Raw genomic sequence first — 18592 nt, forward strand, 5'->3', positions numbered from 1 at the left:
TGTGGAAAGAGTCCGCTTAGCCAGGAGAGGCGTACCCTCTGACCCAGAGAGAAGTGGCTGCAGGTCCACACGGAAGACCACCTGGCCTCAGGTAGACCCAGATGCCCAAGAGCCACCCATGGCCCTTCCAGGATTTGTAAAGTGCTCTGTGGTCCACTTGCTGGGCTGGTTTTAAGCCACAGACACAGACCCTCTGCTCCTTACCTAAGCCCCAAGAAGCCTCCTAGACAGAGACAGAAGGCTGTTTTTGCCGAGAACAGGCCCTATGCTTACACCTGCTCATCTCAAACAGGGCTTGCAGCCACGGAGTCCCAGTTGTTTGCTCCTGGAGATGGGAAAGAAAGTGTGAGGCCAAGAAGCTGGTTTTCCAAAACTAACATGGGGGGCCGCTGCTGCCTCCTCCTTACATAGCAAACAAGAAGACACTGAGGGGACATGATGCAAGGCTGGAGGCCAAGGGGCACGTCTGCCTCCAAATAAGCTATTTCCAGTCTGTGTCCTCAGAGTCCCATATGGGATCTGTGCAGCTCCCGTGTGTCTGGGGGATTCTGCGGCCAGGGTACTCCACTCATGGCTTACATTTTCAAAGAGAAAAGGGCTCCCTCTACGAAAACACACACCCCTGCAAAATACAGGCAGACGCCCATGGGCACGGGTGTAATAACGACCGCTCTATCTAAAAATGCTAAGCTCACCCGCTACCTGATGCTATCTGCAGCTACCCTTTAGGAAAGGCCATCCCAGAGACATTTGTGGACTCCTGCTTGGCGTGCACAGTGCACGGTGGAGTAGCACTCAACCTTCAAATACCCACTCCGTGCTCATGCCGTGTTTGGTGGGCCCAGCCAGTCAGAAGGATCCTCAGAGACGTCAATACAATGAGACCCAGTTTTTTAAAGATCTGGGTGTTTGTGACACATGTCACATAGGCAGAGGAACAGAGAGCTGACGTGGCTCAAAGGACTTTTCCTGCAGCTCCGATGTTCTAGGAAGTGGAAGTTGTGCGCGACTTACCAGAGGCCTGTTCTTTTCGCTCTTCAAGATTTGCTTCTGGAGTCTCAGTCTGTTTGTCCCATTCTCATAGGCTTTCGAGTGCTGGGAGAAACAAGCTTCATGAGAGCAATACTGACTCAACAGCCACAATTAAACCTTACTTATTGTAGCAAGGACACTTACTAACTTCCCCAAAAAGCTACCGAGAGAACATAAGACAACGGATTTAAACAGAATAATGGTTGAGCTCAACACTCCAGACTCCCATATAACAGAATGTGAAAATAAAATCCTCTCTTGAAGAAAGAGCTAAGACAGAGGTGTAACCAAATGTAAAAATATCCATTAAGGCGACTTAACTTTTCTTAATGGCTTTGAGACTGTTTCAGTGTTTCCCTTTACAGCGAGGGACACCGGCCCTCCCTCAGTCGGCTCATTGCTTCTGAAGAAGAAAAAACCCTCTCTGCGGGAGGAGTGTGGTTTGCTCATCAGCCCAGATGATCATGCAGCTTTTGCTCTTTATCCATTCATATGGTGTATTACATTAACATTACCTGTTAAGCCAACTGTGTATTCCTGGGATAAATCCCATTTGATCATGGCACATAATCCTTTTGTAGGTGGCTAAGTTCAGGTTGCTGGTATTGAGTTTTGCATCTACACTCATAAAAGATACTGGTGTACAGCTTTCCTAAGCTGTCTTCCTTTGTTATTACAATAATACCTCATAGAATGAATTAGGAAGTTTCCCCCCCACTTTTATTTTTTGGAAGAGTTTGTGAGTAATCAGTATTAACTCTTCTTTCAATGTTTGGCAGAATTTACCAGCCAAGCCATCTGGTCCTGGGCTTTTCTGTGAGTGAAATTTTTAAATTAACAATTCAATTTCTTTACTTGTTTTAGATCTATTCAGATTTCCTATCTGTCAAGTCAGTTTTGGTAGTTTCTGTCCTATGAATGTTTCCATTTATTCTAAGTTTTCTAATTTGTTGGCATATAGTTGTTCATAGTATTTCCTCGTAATCCATTTTATTTTGGTGAAGGTGGCAAAGTCAAGACCAGGAAAGGCCAGATCTTTCCTGGTCTTGACTTTGGTGACTTCAGTCCCCCTTTATTCCTGGTCAGTCTAGGTGCAGGACTACCAATTCTGTTCATCTTTCCAAAGAAACAACTTTTGGTTTGATTTTCTCTACTATTTTTCTATTCTTTGCCATTGGTTTTTAAGTGTGATAATGGTATGTTATGTTTCATACAAAAGTTTCCTTATATTTTGGAAACAAACACTGAAGTAGTCAGAGACAAAATATTAAGATGATTGGTATTTGCTTGCAAAATACATCAGCAGGAGGTGGGAAGGGACAGTATCAGAAGGGGCACTGATAGACTGGCCAACTGTTGGAAAGTTGGGTGATGGGTACATCAGTGTTCATTATACTGTTATTTTTACCTTCTTATATGTTTAACGTCTCCATAACAAAAACTTTAAAATATTGGAAACAATTAGAACTTTATCCTAAAAATGACACTTCCACAAGGGAACTTCCCAGAACAAGTCAGCACATCTGAAATATCTTACAAATGCATTTTGCTTTGCCCCACAGCTCGCATTTGTGATAAAGGGAAGAGACCACAAAAGGACAGCAGCTGATGGGACATTGGCCAAACTGCCCTCAGCTCCCTCGGGAAGGCCTGTGACAAAAGTCTCGTCAGTGTCCTGTACAGAGCGGGTAACGTTCCTGCAGGAAAAAGAACTTCAGGGCTGTTTGCAGAAGCTGATGAAATATCCCCAGGTATCAGCCATCTTTCCCTCTGCGACCAGCCAACATGAAGAGAAAAGAGGACGAGAAGCTGTTTCTCTGGACCACCTGCCCCACGGCATGCCGGGGACACCTGGGTACCAAGGGATCTGTGATCCCTCGGTGAGGAGAATGAAACATGGACTTCAGCCTTGAACTCATGCACGCAGAAGCAGAAGACACGCTCTCATATTCCTAAAAGCTGTGCAGGAGGAAAACCCGCGCCTCCCCCAAACTCCCTGTGTGCCGACTTCCTACCCTCAGGTCTGGCCGCCCCTGGGGGGAAAGCTCTTCTTAGAGAGCAGAACACGTCCCAGGGCGGAAGGTGTGTGCCAAAGTTCTCCCCAGTCTCGAGCTGGGCAGTCCAGGCAGCTCTAAGCGACTTCGCAGCACGACTCTACAAGCTTGGAAACTGAAATTCATGCTCGTGACAGGAAAATGGCTTTTTAAAACACTTAAAAATATCAGCTACAGTTTTACAAATATCATGTGGTATTTGACCTTCCTGAAGGCACTGGTTTCCAAACTTCATTTTGTTTCTTTGTTTTTGTCATCAAGTATCAGAACCCCTCTTTCTGATGAATCACACCCAGAAGCCCAATGTATTAACAGACAGAAAGAGGACTCTGGCTCCCTCTCCTGCACGAGGCCAGGTGGCGCTCTGGGCGAGGGGTTTGCCCCCTTCTGTGAGTGACAAGAGGTCGACCAGATCCACCAGCAAGGATTTCACATGGGGTGACATGGAGCCACTGGGCTGTGTCATGCAAGGGCTGATGTGCTGCGTTTCGAGACCGTGTCTGCAAGTGAGGTGTGAAGAGGTTCTGGGGAGCAAAAGTGGACTGTTCTAGGAAGCTGCTGGGCAGTGGCTCAGAGGAGAGCTGACTGATGGTGGTGACAGTGTTTCCATTCCACATCCCCTCACAGAGCAGAACCAACAGAACCTGGCCAAGGACAGGGGGCAGGGCTGAAGGGGGTGGGTGTTGGGCTAGCTCCTGGGATCTGGCCTGTCCATAGGGTGGACAGCAGCTTCCTGACTGAAATGGGGATGCTGGGGGATTGGCGTGTTTAGGGGCAAAATCAGGAGATCTCCTCTGGTCGTGTTAAGTCTGAAGGATACCCAGATAGTGCTGTGGGAAAGTCGAGTGGCAGTGAGATCCAGGATTGCAGAGCTCAGGGGAGGGGTCACTCTGGGGACAGCATGGGGACTGGACATCAACCCACCTGGGGGCACTGAAAGGCCCAGTGCGCTCTCTCGCAGTGAGCGGGTGGACAAGGAGAGAGGAGGCTGAGGAGCAGCCTGGGGGCACTCCCACCTCTGGGGTCTGACACTCAGCACAGGTGTGACTAGCATGTTAGCCCAGGGAGGGGAGCCTTTCCCAGAGGGAGGGAAGCATCAAGTCAGATGCAGTGACAGGTCCAGCAGGGTAAGGCCAGAGAGCTGACCGCCCCATGTGGCCAGGTGACATTGCTGGGACCTGGATGGGCTGTTCCTGTGGGTGGCAGAGGCCTGCAGAGAGGAGGGGAGTCCCACCAGTGGAGGTGGGAAGGGCGGCGGCTGGGAGTAGGCATGGGGGCCAGAGGGACTTTCTCCCAAGACAGCGATCAATACTATAGAAGTGTGCCAGGAATGGTATTGGGGGTGGATGTGTCTGCAGGAGCCAAGCCCTGGGCCATGTGAGGGGAGGGGACCGGTGCCATGGGAGGGCTGGCCTCAGGCAGCTGGCAAAGTGGCCAATGTTGACTGTGGGCGGGCGGAGGCGGCTAGGGTAGTGCTCACTTACGGCAGCCAACGTGGTCAGCAATCCTGCCTGCAGGGCCTGTGCTGGCTGAGCTGGGCAGGGGTACAGAAGAGAAGGAAGGGTGTGCTGGGCAGACCTCCTGGCCAGCTGAGATGTGCAGCCGCCAACTTAAGTGATGGCAGCCAGCTCCCATGTGGCACTGAGGCCCTGGGGCCACCGGGAGGCACCACTCCTGGGGAGGCCAGGCCGGGACCCAGCCTTTGGTTCCCCTAGCATGAAGTCCTTAATCTGGACAGCATCAAATCTCTTCTGGGTTTTGTTGATAAGGTTATCAGCAAAACCCAGAATAGGATATTATCTGTTCCTAGAACGGGCAGTTTTTTGAGGGTGGGACTTGTGTCCACACTGTGTTTCTGTTTGACACCATACGGGCAGGAGCAGGCTGGGGAAGTGGTCAGATCACTTTGCGAAATGCACACTGTTCTAGAAGGGGACAAGGAAACGGTCCTTACCGTCACCAGGGTGGAGGAGCACCTGACGTCCTTCGGATCTGAAAGAGCAAACATGAGTCCAGGGCTGAGCACGTCCACCACCACGGCAATGCCACGTAAGCTACACCACCCCAGGGCAGGGCACACGGGAGCACCAGCGGTGAAACTGACCATATGCCGAATTGACAATAAGTGAGTGGATCTGAGCTGCTCTTGCCACTAAAAGTAAAACCGGGCAGCTGTGAGTTGCGACGGCTATGCTAACTGGCTTTGCTCTGCTAGGGACCTTTTTACTGTCTGTATGTATCTGTAACACCATGTTGCATATCTTTAATACATGCAATAAAATTTATTTAATAAAACACAAAATGCCATTATACCTTTACTAAATTGGCATTCGTTCCAGAAAAAAGCCATCGCCATAGCATGCCAGGTAAGGGCAAGGCCACAGCGTGGCTGGCCCAGCAGTGACCCACACACATGCCCCTGCCTGTCCCCAGCCACCCTGCCTGACGGCCTACATATGTGGAAGGGGTACGGCAGATCACTGCCAGCCAATGCCAATGTGGTGAACATGAACACTACTTTAAACACGGAAAATAGTTCCCAGTGTGGCTGATAACAACCAGCAGAGCAGGCGGACGCTGTGCAGACAAGCCCGTGAGTCACATTCAGAGGACAGGCCCCAGAAGGAAAACAAAGCCAGGAAAAGCACATCAGGGGAGCAAGGCGGGAATAATGTCTGTACTGAAGTGTTTGTACATTTATTGTTGTGAAATTCATTGGGAATAAAAATGAGTGGAGGTAAAACATCCATCCTGATACGGAAGAAACATCTATATGCAAACGCAAGGAAGGGAGGAAACTTGCAAAGGGACAGAACCAGGAGTGAGGCTTCAGCTTGTCCTTTAAAGATGCCAGTGACCTGCCCCAAGCAACATGGGAACCCAGCGTCAGCCCCAGGCTTCGAGGCGCTGTGGGAAACCAGCCCGGCTGCTTCTCCAGGATCTATTTCTGTAGCCCCCTCTGACTACCCAGAATCTTGGTCTTTTTATAACCCTGGATGAAACTGGTTATTGCTTTGTAATCCAAACTGAGCTACAGGGCTACAGGCTTCCCATGGCTGAGTCCATTCCTGCACGACCCAGGGTGACACCCTGGAGGGGCATGCAGCCGCTGAGCATGCTCCTGCTGGCCTCGAGGCCCCGCCTACGCCATAGGGCCAGGTGGGTCTGCACCGAGAGCTCTGAGGCTGGCTGTGGGGTGCACTGCCCTCCTCTCCTGGGCACAGCCCAAGGGCGAGGCCATTGACAAGGGGCACATGGTCAGCATGCTGGGCAGTCCCAATGGTCCACCTGTGATGTGCAGTCACCAGTTTAAAGGACATCAGCCATTTCATCCCCTCTGTATCCACTCAGAGTGATGCCCCACCCCGAGGCAAGCAAGGGGATCCCCCTAATATGGCTCTTCCTGGACTTTCACCTTGTGGGACTTGAGCACACATGTCCCTTGGCTGGGACACATCTGAGAACAGCTTCACAAAGTAGACTCAGAGAAGCCTGAGAAGCGAGCAGCGGACGCCCTGGCCTCTGGTCCCCACCCTGGGCAGGAGACAGAAGTGAAGGAGCAGCAGAGAAAGCCCCATCCCCTGTTGGTCACAGGAATGGTGCATCTGACGCCTTCAGCACCTGCCCAGGCAGTGATTTGGGACAAGGACAGGCAGAAACAAACCAAGGAGCACTCGATGTTTCCTCCCTATCTGCAAAGAGCTCCTGTTCTCAGACTCGGCGTCTAGCCATTGCTGTCGCAGCTGGGTCTCATCATTCAGACGCGGTGCAACTCCCAGGCACAAGGGGAGAGTGTTGGGCCGAGTCCCTGGGCAGGAGGCTCTGGGGGTTCTCTTCTGTTTGGTTACAGATGAAGCATGCAGTCCTCCTATAGGTGAGCCTGCCCGTGGCCAAGGAGGACCCAGGGACAGGGGACATCTAGATCATTGCTATCTGCCCAAATTGGATCAGGGAGGCTTATTCACAAGAGCCAAGCTCTCTCTGCTTACAGAGACAAGCGTCCACACGGGGCCCTGAATGCCAGGACATGGTGCTGAGGTCACCCACCGTGGCCAGTGAGCAAGCTCCTTCCCTTCCACATGTCCTCTTCTCTCCAGAGCCAAGCCCTTTCCAGCTGAGGAAGAGAATAAAAGGCCCTGGGGACTCTACCCTCAGGCGGGAGACACCCAGGGGCCCCTGCGTGCTAACAGAGAGGCACATTGTTCTCCTGGTGGCTGGTGTCTCAAATACCTGGAGAGCAGCGGCACGGAACTCCAGGTTCTAGGAACCAGAGTGGAGGAAAACAGGTGGTGGGAACGGCCTTTCCCAGAACTGCAGTGCCACACCAGCCAGAGCTGAAAGCCACCTGTTGGCCTACTGGTAAGGGAGCTAGAGCCCTGCCCGTCTGGCCAGGTCCCTGCTGGGGCTGTCCAGGGTGCTGCTGAAGGCAGAAGAGGGGAAATGGGAGGTGAGTGCAGCCTGGGACCCCCACTTTCTGCTTACACAGATGGGTGTGTTTGGGCATTCCTCATCTGAATGTTTATTTCCATTTTCACCAACACAGAAGAGTGGGTTGAGAGTCTCAGAACTCATAGGGAGGCTAGATGATGGCCATCTTCAAAATTAAAAAGTCAGCTTTTGCAAGACAAAAAAAGTGAGCAACTAAATGGAATATGCGTTAACTTCTGCACGCAGAGCTGAAGTGATAAGCAATGCCCAGTGCGGCTGGAGGGAGCTGGCTCTGAGTGTCCCTTACCTGGGAGGGAGCTGGAGAGAGCTCTCTGTTGCCTTGTGGTTTCATTGTGCTTTAAACTCGATCAAAGAACTAAGTGTTGAGTATAACTTATCAGAATGGGCTGTGGGATTCGAGTCCCTGCCGTGTGACTGCTGGGGCCACCTGAGCCTCCCTAACCTCGTTGTAACTGTCCTGAATCCTCTCAGCACCACAGCCTGCGGAATCTACTTCAGAAACTAATTTCAAATTCAATTAAATCAAAAGTTTGCTATTGAATCTGAAATGGAATTAAGGATTTGATTTTCCAAGAGATACTTTTTTACCCAACTAAGTCTTTTATTTATTTATTTATTTATGAAGTTTCGCTCTTGTTGCCCAGGCTGGAGTGCAGTTGTATGATCTTGGCTCACTGCAACCTCCGCCTCCCAGGTTCAAGTGATTCTCCTGCCTCAGCCGCCTAAGTAGCTGGAATTACAGGCATGCGCCACCACATCTGGCTAATTTTTTATATTTTTAGTAGAGACAGCGTTTCTCCATGTTGGTCAGGCTGGTCTTGAACTCCCGACCTCAGGTGATTCACCCGCCTTGGCCTCCTAAAGTGCTGGGATTACAGGCGTGAACCACTGTACCCGGCCTAAGTCTTTTATAACATTGTCCAAGATACATCTTGTCAGAAGGCAAATAGCTGACTTGGTACATTTCAGGTTGTGGTGGTGAGATGGGTGTGAGAAGAACAGCCCCGTGGGAACATGTGAGATTCCCAGGCACAAACGCATCATGCTGGGGCAAGTGGGGGTGAGGGGGATGGGAGGAAGGAATGTGGGCACAGGTCACTCCAGAAATCAGGGAAGAGTAGAAAATCCAGGAAGACCGGGAGAGAACCAGCTCCTGGGGAAGTCCGCATGCAAACAAGGAAGCCTCCCTGGCAAGAAGAGTATGGAGGAGGCCACGGGCAAACAGGGCGCTAGGCCATGCCACTCTCACGCTCGCCCCCAAGGCCTCCCTCGGTGGGTGGTCTCCAAGGCCATGTGAACTTACGTTCAATGAGGAAGAGAAAGCACACTATCCCCATGGCTGCCACGATGGCCCCGGGCACGACGAAGGACAGCCCCCAGCACGTAGACACCCAGTAGCCAGCAATCAATGAGCCCAAGATGTTGCCCACAGAGGTGTGGGAGTTCCAGACGCCCATGATCAAACCTCTCCTGCAACACAACAGAACGCGGGACAGAAGATGGGGTGAGAAGCTGAGATGAGACCCCCATGTCGGGCACAGTAGTGTCTGCCAAGGAGGGGGTCAGCGTAGATTCACAAGGACCACGGAGACACCGCCTTTGTGGGACGCAGGACTCGAGATGCCCCCAAGAGAGCTGGATGGATGTGTGTGCTCCCTGGCTGTGCCATCACACATGCCACTTCTCTAGAGAGCTGGATGGATGTGTGTGCTCCCAGCTGTGCCATCACACATGCCACCTCTCTAGAGAGCTGGATGGATATGTGTGCTCCCGGCTGTGCCATCACACGTGCCACTTCTCTAGAGAGCTGGATGGATGTGTGTGCTCCCGGCTGTGCCATCACACGTGCCACTTCTCTAGAGAGCTGGATGGGTGTGTGTGCTCCCGGCTGTGCCATCACACGTGCCACTTCTCTAGAGAGCTGGATGGGTGTGTGTGCTCCCGGCTGTGCCATCACACATGCCACTTCTCTCTCAGAGCTGACTTCTGTTGTACTCAAGAAGAGAGAGTCCTTTCCCTGAAATTCTTGGAAGGCCTAAAATTACAATTTGTGACTCTACCATCTATTAATACATACTGTCACTTGATAAACTGTCATTTGCACAAAACTCACAGAGGCACTCACCCGGTGAATGAGGCATAGTACTAAGACTTAGGACCTGATGTTGCGGTGTTCCTGTTTTAGCTTCTGCATCTTGTTTGCTGTTTTCCACCATAACTAAAGCTTTGGCCTGGCTGTGCTGAATTTTACACAGCCATTTGCAAATAAATCTGGACTCACAGGAGCCTGGGTCCCACCTCTGCTACTTCGGTGCTGTGCACTGGGTGGCCCAGGCCAGGACCTCTCAAACTCCCATGTTACCACGTAGCTCTGGCTTCAAAAGGCCTGGGGCAGGGTCCTGTATTCTGCCTCTCCCACAACACCCGGGAGGCCAGGCAAGACAGATGCAGAGGAGCCGCGTCACACAGGCCCCACCTGGCCCACGATGGGAGGGACACAGGCCATCTGAATTTCGGAAATTCAAGCCCCAGAGGTTTCAGCCATCTGATTTTAAAGAGGACACTAAAGTGTTTTTGCTGTAATCAGTCCACAGAAAAACTAAAAGTAAAATGGTCTAGCTTTCATCAGAATCTTTTAAAAAATAAATGCTGTTGGAAACAGGGCTACTTTTTCTCACCTTCCTTTTCCAAACCAGTTGCCAAGGCAGGTGACGACGCTGGGCCAGCCGGTGGTCTGCACTAGCCCATTGATGACCTGTGGGAGAGGCAGAGGAGAGACTGAACTGCAGGAAGCGGGCTGGGGAGGGTGCCACAGTGGGGGTTGGGGGGGCGCCTCGGGGAGGCACACAGAGCTTCTCCGCTCACACAAAGAAGGACTGTCAGAGACGGACTGTCAACTGCATATTTATATATAGTTTAAACTACATATGTATTTTTAAACCATATATACAGGCATCTATATATTTTTCAAAATAAAAGTAATACATGCCTATTGTGCAAATTTTAGAATAAGTAGAGAAAAGCAAGAAAAGAAACCCCAGCCAGAACCCCACCACCAGGAGATAACAGCTCATAACAGTGTGGGGCCAAGCCTTCTGGTCTCTTTCGAATCTAAAAACATTATAGAAAGAGGCTAGGTGCAGTGGCTCACGCCTGCAATGCTGGCACTTTGGGAGGCCAGGGTGGGAGGGTCTCTTGAGTGCAGAAATTTGAGACCAGCCTGGGTAATATAGCGAGACCCCCTTGTCCACAAAGAAGTTAAAAATTAGCCGGGTGTGGTGGTGCACACCCATGGTTCAAGCTACTCAAGAAGCTGAGGTGTGAGGACTGCCTGAGCCCAGGAGGTCAAGGCTGTAGTGAGCTGTGTTTTCACCACCGTAATCCAACTGAGCAACACAGTAAGGATTTTTATCTCAAAAAATAAATAAATAAAAACTTTATAAAGAGAGAAACCTTTCTTCTCTTTATAGAATTGTACGATAAATATGGCTTGTAAATTGCATGTTTGCCCTTACAATACCATGGGGAAGGCACAGTTGTTAATCATTCTCTGAAATGAACACAACCTTGACTTAGCACCTGGACAAAGCATCTCTGCACCTTTGAAGACTACCCCGACCTGAGTTTCGTAAAGAAACTTGGGGAATGTATTGCTGAGGATGCTTGAGCGCCCTGAGACTTGGGGGCTGCTCTACGAGACTGCAGGAAACCAGGGCGAGCCTGGAGCCTCTGACCACCTCACTGCACTAAGCCAGCTCTCCAGAGCAGGGTCCCCAACCCCAGGCCAGCCTGGCACCTCTGACCACCTCACTGCACTAAGCCAGCTCTCTAGATCAGGGTCCCCAACCCCAAGCACAGACTAGTCCTGATCCGTAGCCTGTTTAGGAACCTGGCCACACAGCAGGAGGTGAGTGGTGGGCGGGTAAGTCTTACCGCCTGAGCTCTGGCTCCCTTCAGATTAGCGGTGTCATTAGATTCTCATAGGAACGCGAACCCTATTGAGAACTGCGCGTGTAAGGAATCTAGATTGTGTGCTCCTTATGAGAATCTAACACCTGATGACCTGAGGAGGAACAGTTTCATCCCCAAACCATCCTCCTCTCTCCCTTGTCCCCGGTGGAAAATTGTGTTCCATAAAACTGGTCCCTGGGGCCACAAAGGCTGGGAACCGCTGCTCTCGAAGGTGCTCTGGACCAGCCAGGCTGGGCATTCACTCCAGAAACATGCTGGGACTCTGGAAAATGGTTTTCTCCTCGCTTCTTGTTTTCTATGTTGCTACACAAGTGTGAATTGCTTTTGTAATTAAAACAGTCAAACCTTTTCAAATGTTATGGCAAAATCTTGAGAAGTAAAATTAAATACCATTTGCCTGAGGGTTTTATAACACTCCCCTGAGCTATCGGGGAGCCTCAGAAGCATCACAAAGCCTGAGATGAGCATCATTATTTTCTATCAATTTTCACGGCTGCTGAATATTGATCCACAGGACTGCTGGGAAGGGCAGAAGCCAGGAGATTCCAGAAGGGCTGGGCCCAGCGCCAAGGGCAAAGCCAGTACGGGCTGTCCTCAGGCCTTCTCCCCTTCTAGCACCTTTGTGATCTCTGCTGTCCCCTCCACTGACTGCCTCCCACCCCCCTCCTGCTGCCCGACTCCCAAGTCGGCCCTTCTTTCCCCCCTTGCCTCCCTCTGGAGAGTCTCCCCATTTCCTCACTGTGACCCAGCCACAGGTTTTCCTCTGCGGGCTTGAACCCAAGTTGATCCTTGAACATTCCAGGCACTGATAAAGGTGTTTCAGTTGTTGACCCAAAACACAGAAAGAAACTAGCCCTGGCCCTGAGCCAAATGCCTTAAACCCTCATATCAACTCCATATGCCAATCCGTCGCTGCGGAGAGACCTAGGTGGAATGCCCTGCCCCGCTGTGTGTCGAGATTACACAGCCCCCAGTACATCAGTTCCCCTGACAAATGCTTTACCCTGATCACCCAGCATTTAGTGCTTTGTCTTTGGGAATTCCAACCAGCCCTATCTTAGGATGGTTTGGGGCACTCCCTGGTGGGAACTCCCCTGCCACTGCTTTTAGGGTGACTCCAGCTGGGGTTTTGGCTGGAGGACACACCCTCCAACCCCTGGGTGGTCAAATCTTTCTCAAGATAAAGCATCTCAAACTTATCCACATGAAGATGGGATGACTCCTAAGGGCTCTGCATGTCAGCCTCCCTGCTGGGGCACTGACAGACAGCATTCTTTACGAGGCAACTCCTGAACTTAAGAAAATCCTCCTGGCTGCTGGAATTTCCAAGCAGAAGAGAAAGGAAGGACTTTGTATGTCAGCTGACCCCTCCTTCAGACAGGATGCACTTCTGGCTGCTCCCAACAGCTTGACAGTGGTGATGTGACATAAACACCCCATGCTATTCACAAAGGAACCCCCATACATGGTGAGCCACGGACCCAAACCTTACCTGAGTTACCACATAGAATCCGAAACTGTGGATGTTGTAGAAATACCCTAAGCCGAACAGGGCGGTGAAGGCTCCACTGGCGAGCATCCCAAACGTTAGGTAATACCTAATCGGCAGGCGTTCCCCAATTATGCCACTGAGGTGGAGAGAAGGAAACACAAACAGGAGATAACAAACACACCCAGAACGTCAACCACCTGCTGGCTCTTTCTTCCCGGATGTTTTCATGCTGTTCTCTGGGCTTGGAGAACTCTCAAGCCTTACAATTTCCAGGAAGGTTTCATACAACTATTTCCCTATGGGGTGTTTACTCACCAGAAACCAGAGACTGGCGACATCTTAGAAGAGTTTATTTCTAGCAAAAGTCCCTATCTCTCAAATAATAAAATTCAAACACTGTGACTTATCTATGACAGTTGCCAATGAAGGGAACCAGGAACTTGTCGTGCCAGTTAATCCTGCTGTCACATAAACCATATCCAGTAAACGTATGTAGTGCCTTAAAATTCCAACCACCAAACTACACCACATGTCATGGAACAAGATCACGGATGACCCCGAGCAAGTCCCTCGGCCCCACAAGCTGTAATTAAGTTACCTGTGTTAACACACCTGGCTGGCTGGGCTCAGTGGGGAAGTGGCTTTCGGCTGCTTGCCACTGCCGCCTCCCGCCACACCATTCTGACCTGATTTAAAGGCAGAGGACTGGTTCTGTGGTAAGGTCTTAAATGCTGGGGTGGCTTCTCTCTGATCCTCTGAACAGCAATACAGTTTGCCAAATGGCTACCCTCTTTGGTGTCTTACCCTTTAGAGCTGTCTGGGGACCCGGTGGGATAAATGATGATTTACGCCTCACTGAAACAGCCTCGAGGGGGGTGGTAAGCACGTTTCCAGCTTCACAGTAGGAAACAGACTTAACAGTCTTTACCCACCATCATAGCACACGGCCCAGTGCCATCCAAAACATCCCTTACTGTTTTATGGGAAATGTTACTATGGACCAACTTAACATGGTGACTTATTAAGTAAACAGAAAGGCTGTAGAGTGTCACGGATGAACGTGAGCCCTTCACAAGCGTTAGAGATTCTATGGGTCTCACTTTCTTCTGTAGGGTCATTCTAGAAGTCAGATAAACAGGAAACCTAACACACAACGGCACCTGCCTGCCTCTGGGAGTCAGCGCCAACATCCTCATCTTTCGTTTCAAGAACCTACACCAGAGAGCTTTTCCTCTGAATTCATCAAGTAAGAGAGATCTACCTAGGATCATGCAAATGACCTTTTAAACACTAAAGCAGAAGAAAGTAATTTAAAATTACAGACAACATCCAAGTGAAAATTTCAGCTAACACCTCACCACACACAGACTCAAGGGCATTCTGGAGCTAAGGAGTTATCAACTTCAACCTGCCCACTTCAGAGATGAGGAGATATGTCCCTGAGAGGCCAGTTGAGACCAGGAGATATGTCCCTGAGAGGCGGGCTGACTTGCCCAGATCACAGCACAGCTGGTAGAACCAGACGGGCTCCTGAGAGCTGGTGCTGTTGGCTAGGCTTCGAAGTATTCTGCAATCTTGCTATATGATTTGGGCCCACTTTGATCTCTACTAAAAAGCTTTAAAGAAAAGTTCTAATTGAACAAACACCATTTCACATGATACGGGACTCATACAGGGATTCAAGTCCACGCTGCACCTGCCTGAACCCGCCAGGCAGTACCTGGGCTGAATGACTGTACCCTCTCCTGTATTTCATCTGACACAGTAAGCAAAACACCACCCATTGCAGAGACCTCGGGTACAGACTGTCATACAAAAAGGCCCCTTCAATGAAGCAGCGTGTGCCCTTGCCCATGAGTTTACTGTGTAGATGTCGCATTAGACCGAATTTTGTTTTAATAACCTTACTGACGAGTTGCATAAGAATTATCTTTACTGATAAATAAGCAACAATAAGCCACTTTATTTACTTAAAGCAGGCTTTCTGAACCTCAGCACTGTGGATATTTTGGGTCCGATGATTCTGTGGCATTGGGGGCCATCCCGTGTGTTGCAGGACGTTTAGCAAACACCCTGGTTTCTATCCACTAGATGCCAGCAACATCCCTTTCCTGGTTGTGATACCCACAAATGTCTCTAGACATTGCTAAACGTCCCCTAGGAGACAAAACTGCCCCCAGCTGAGAACCAGATTTAAATAGTTTTCTAGTAACTGAGAAAAACACACTCCCACTTTGGGTCTTTTTATACCACAGATGATTTGTGTTCAGTAAGCCTGCAGTCTGGGGACTGTAAACATTTGACCTCAAAATGGAGAAGGTATGGCAGCCTGGCTGAGACCCAGGCCCTAAGGAAGCCCAAGGTACACACCACACTCTTTCCAGCTAGGCTCAAGTTCTGCTGCGCACCACACACGCTGGGCTTTATTCATTTGTTCACTCAGACAAGTTCTGCAGAAGGAGGCAAATTGACACGTTCAATAAAGGGAGGGCTATGCACTCCCCTCCAACAGCAGACACTGCCTGCCTGGGCACCAACCACTCATCAGGGCGCCGAGCAGGGCAGAGGGCCCAGGTCTTGATGATCTCACACTCTGGGCGGCTCTCAGGGAAGCAGCTAAACTTTTATGGGGATCCCTGGGGTTCTCCAGGCTTAAAGATCTCTGTCTCTGAACAAAAGCCTCCTGGGACTGCATGCTCCAGTCCCTGGCTGTGGCTTGACTATGGTCAGTCTCCATCAAAACTTGTGTGGAGGCCTGGTCCCCAAAATAACTGTGTTGAGAGGTACAGGGAGCTTTGAAGGACATTTGGGTCATGAGGGACGCGCCTGGATGCAGGAATGCATGCGCAGGAGAGAGCAGCTGCGCTCTCAGGACTGATGAGCTGTCGGGAGAGGTGAGAGCGGGCTGCTGTAAAGCAAGGCCGCCCTGCGCTGTGTGTTCTGTGTGCACCTGCTCACTGCTCGCCCATCTCACCGGCGCCTCTGCCAGGTGACGCCCTCCACCACAAGGCTCTTGCCAGCTGCAGCGGCCCAATCTTGAACTTCCCACTTAGATAAGAGCTAAATATACCTCTTTTCATTGTAAATTACTCCATCTCAGATACTGTGTTAACAGCAACAGAAAATGGGCTAGAATATCCCTATAATGCCTTTAAAAAACACCTGGCTGGACTGACACAATAGCAGTTTGAGATCAGCCAACCACACATCCTACCGCCCCACAACATTCACCACCTGCTTGGTCAATTCAAGGGTGGGATAAGAATGGGCTGGGCTGGCAGCAGAGGCCAGGCACCGTTCTGAGCTTCTACATACATTAACTCAATCTTCGCCCCAATCCTGTGATGTAAGAACTATTATTTCCCCCATGTTGCAAAGGGGAAACTGAGGCACAAAGAGGTATAGTAGCTTGCCCAAGGCCACATCCTAGCAAGTGGTAGAGATGGGATTCAAATCCGAGCTGTCTCTCTCTGGAGTTTCCCCCCCGCCATGTGGGGCTGCTTCTGCTGCGCTCAGAGTTCTGGGGCCAAGCTGGGCATCCAGGTGGAGCTGTTCAGCACACAGTGTGTCCACTGTTCCAATCAGTAGGTGCAATTAGTTACCAGGAGCATGTAAACAGATGGCAGCCCCTGAACCACAGGAAAGGTCGGGCTCTGCTGAACGGGAAACTAGTCCCCTGTTCCTGAATGACCATGTTTCAGATGGGCAGGATTCACGGTGGGTCCTAAACCCCAGGGCCAGGAAAGCTGAGGGCAGCCCGTGTCCAATCTGCGGGATGCCCGGGACATGGAGATCCTCCACTTCGAGGTCCTGTGTTGCGGGCACAGCACATGCACCTGCCTCCTCCTAAGCTTGGCCTCATCTTTGGGAAGAGAACAGCAGGGAAGGCACTGGTAAGGCAGGGCCCCACTCCCACACTCCTGGGGTAACTGACGTTACCACTTTGAGGTAACTGACATCTTCTCTGCATGGAGGGGACCAGATAACCAGGAAGCATCTGGAGCACTGAAGCAGACCTACCTGAGGTACATCCCCACGGCATAGGCGCACAGGAAGGAGTAGTCCAGGGCCCCAAGCAGCTGCTGATAGTTGCTCTTATCTACATGAATTTGCAAATCAACAGGAAAAGCTCAGGATTGTTTAGTTTATGTTCTAGAGCATGGCTATAAAACACAAAGCATCTGTTCTCTAAATCTGGATGTGCTTAGAAAGTGAAAAGCGTGGTTTTCCACATAGAAAACAAGGCGGTGCATTTTCCGTTCAGTTTCTCTCGAAGGAAAATGAAGTCACCAGTTTCAAATAATCACTAAATATAATACAGACATCACTCAGATGAGATAAAACCCCCATTGTGCATGGTGGCTGGACATCTGATTGATGTCTTTGGCTTCCATGTCCACTGGCTTTTTTGCAGCACACCTGCCCAGGCCAGCACCCACACCAGGCCCTGGTGTCTCTCTCTTCTTCCCACCCACAGACCTATGCCCTGCAAGTCTAACCTTCCAAGTCTGACAAATACAAAATGCAAATGATCTTCAACACATTCCCCATTAAGAGATCCTTCTTTCAGAAGGAACAGCTCTGCGCACAGGCACTGTGAACACAGTGGTGGTGAAGATGTCACTGCCCTTAGGAGAGGGCTGTCATGGAAATGCAGTTACATCTGGGAACAGCATTACTGCCACTAAAATTATTAACAGCAAGGCTGGAAGCACCTTGGAAGGACGGCCGCTTCAGCTTCTGGATGGACTGACAATGAACTTACCAAATGGTGCCCAGCCACAGTCGGTCTCGTTGTCAGCGAGCTGGTCGGGGGCAACGGACCCAGCCTTGCTGCTGAATCTGACGTTGGCTTCATCCCAAGCAGTGCAATATTTGTGGAGCTCACCCTAGGACGAGATGGGAGGACAGATGCAAGGAGAGGAGTGGCCTCAGTGAAGCTCAGCATGGGACACAGAAAGGAACTGCCACCCCTCCTCTCCTGGCAGCTTGCCTGGGACACCTGCACCCTGCATTCTAAGAGATACACAAGATGTCGCTGGTGGTGTGTTAGCAGGACCCACAAGGACACCTGCTGGTGACGTTTCAGCAGTACTCTCCAGCAGCCCCACTCCTAAGCACAAAACAGACGTAAGCCATCTTCATATGCCACCAGGAGACGAGCCTCGGGAGCCGTTTTAGTCCTACGACTTCCAAGCTGGAAGTCTGTCCTCCTCGCCCAAGTGTCCACAAGGAAGAAGGGGTACATTTCCCTAGATTCACATAACTGAGTGCTACAGACAATGAAAAAGAACTAGTTACACGTCCAGGCAACAGTGAGGATGAATCTCAGATACATAACATGAAGAAAAGCAGCCAGACGCGAAGGAGTGCAGACCGCAGCATTCCACTTATAGGAAGCTCAAGGAAGGCAAATGAATCCATGCTGTTAGAGAGTCAGGGTTACCTAAAGCAGGACAATGGGGGACAGGGCACGGGGAGCCTTCTGGGAGCTAGAAAAGGTCCACACCTTAACCCAGGGGATGGCTGCCCCCATGGGCATGTACGGATCTGCCAAGCTGGGCACTGAAGATTTGTATACTTTACTAACTGT

The 18592-nt window shown here is 50.5% G+C and overlaps 1 protein-coding gene across 11 annotated transcripts in view; it reads right to left on the minus strand.

Annotated features, from left to right (window-relative positions):
* Window positions 1-18592, minus strand: part of SLC37A1 (solute carrier family 37 member 1) — a 60373-nt gene that overhangs the window by 23751 nt on the left and 18030 nt on the right. For 10 of the 11 annotated variants that reach the window (XR_004268573.1, XR_004268574.1, XM_032276785.1 and 7 more), the window contains 7 exons: window positions 17765-17888; window positions 17020-17098; window positions 13000-13135; window positions 10214-10290; window positions 8839-9005; window positions 5041-5078; window positions 1015-1095 (listed from right to left, as the gene is read on the minus strand). Coding sequence is in view for 9 of the 11 variants with exons in the window: in XM_032276785.1 (XP_032132676.1) it covers window positions 1015-1095; window positions 5041-5078; window positions 8839-9005; window positions 10214-10290; window positions 13000-13135; window positions 17020-17098; window positions 17765-17888 (702 nt within the window). In the remaining 2 variants the exon portion in view is untranslated. The remainder of the gene's footprint in view (window positions 1-1014; window positions 1096-5040; window positions 5079-8838; window positions 9006-10213; window positions 10291-12999; window positions 13136-17019; window positions 17099-17764; window positions 17889-18592) is intronic. The other variant, XM_032276790.1, reaches the window with a different exon arrangement.

This window comes from Sapajus apella, unplaced genomic scaffold (assembly GCF_009761245.1).
Source record: "Sapajus apella isolate SASKATOON/1434 unplaced genomic scaffold, GSC_monkey_1.0 scaffold8, whole genome shotgun sequence".
NCBI classification, from domain to species: Eukaryota; Metazoa; Chordata; class Mammalia; order Primates; family Cebidae; genus Sapajus; species Sapajus apella.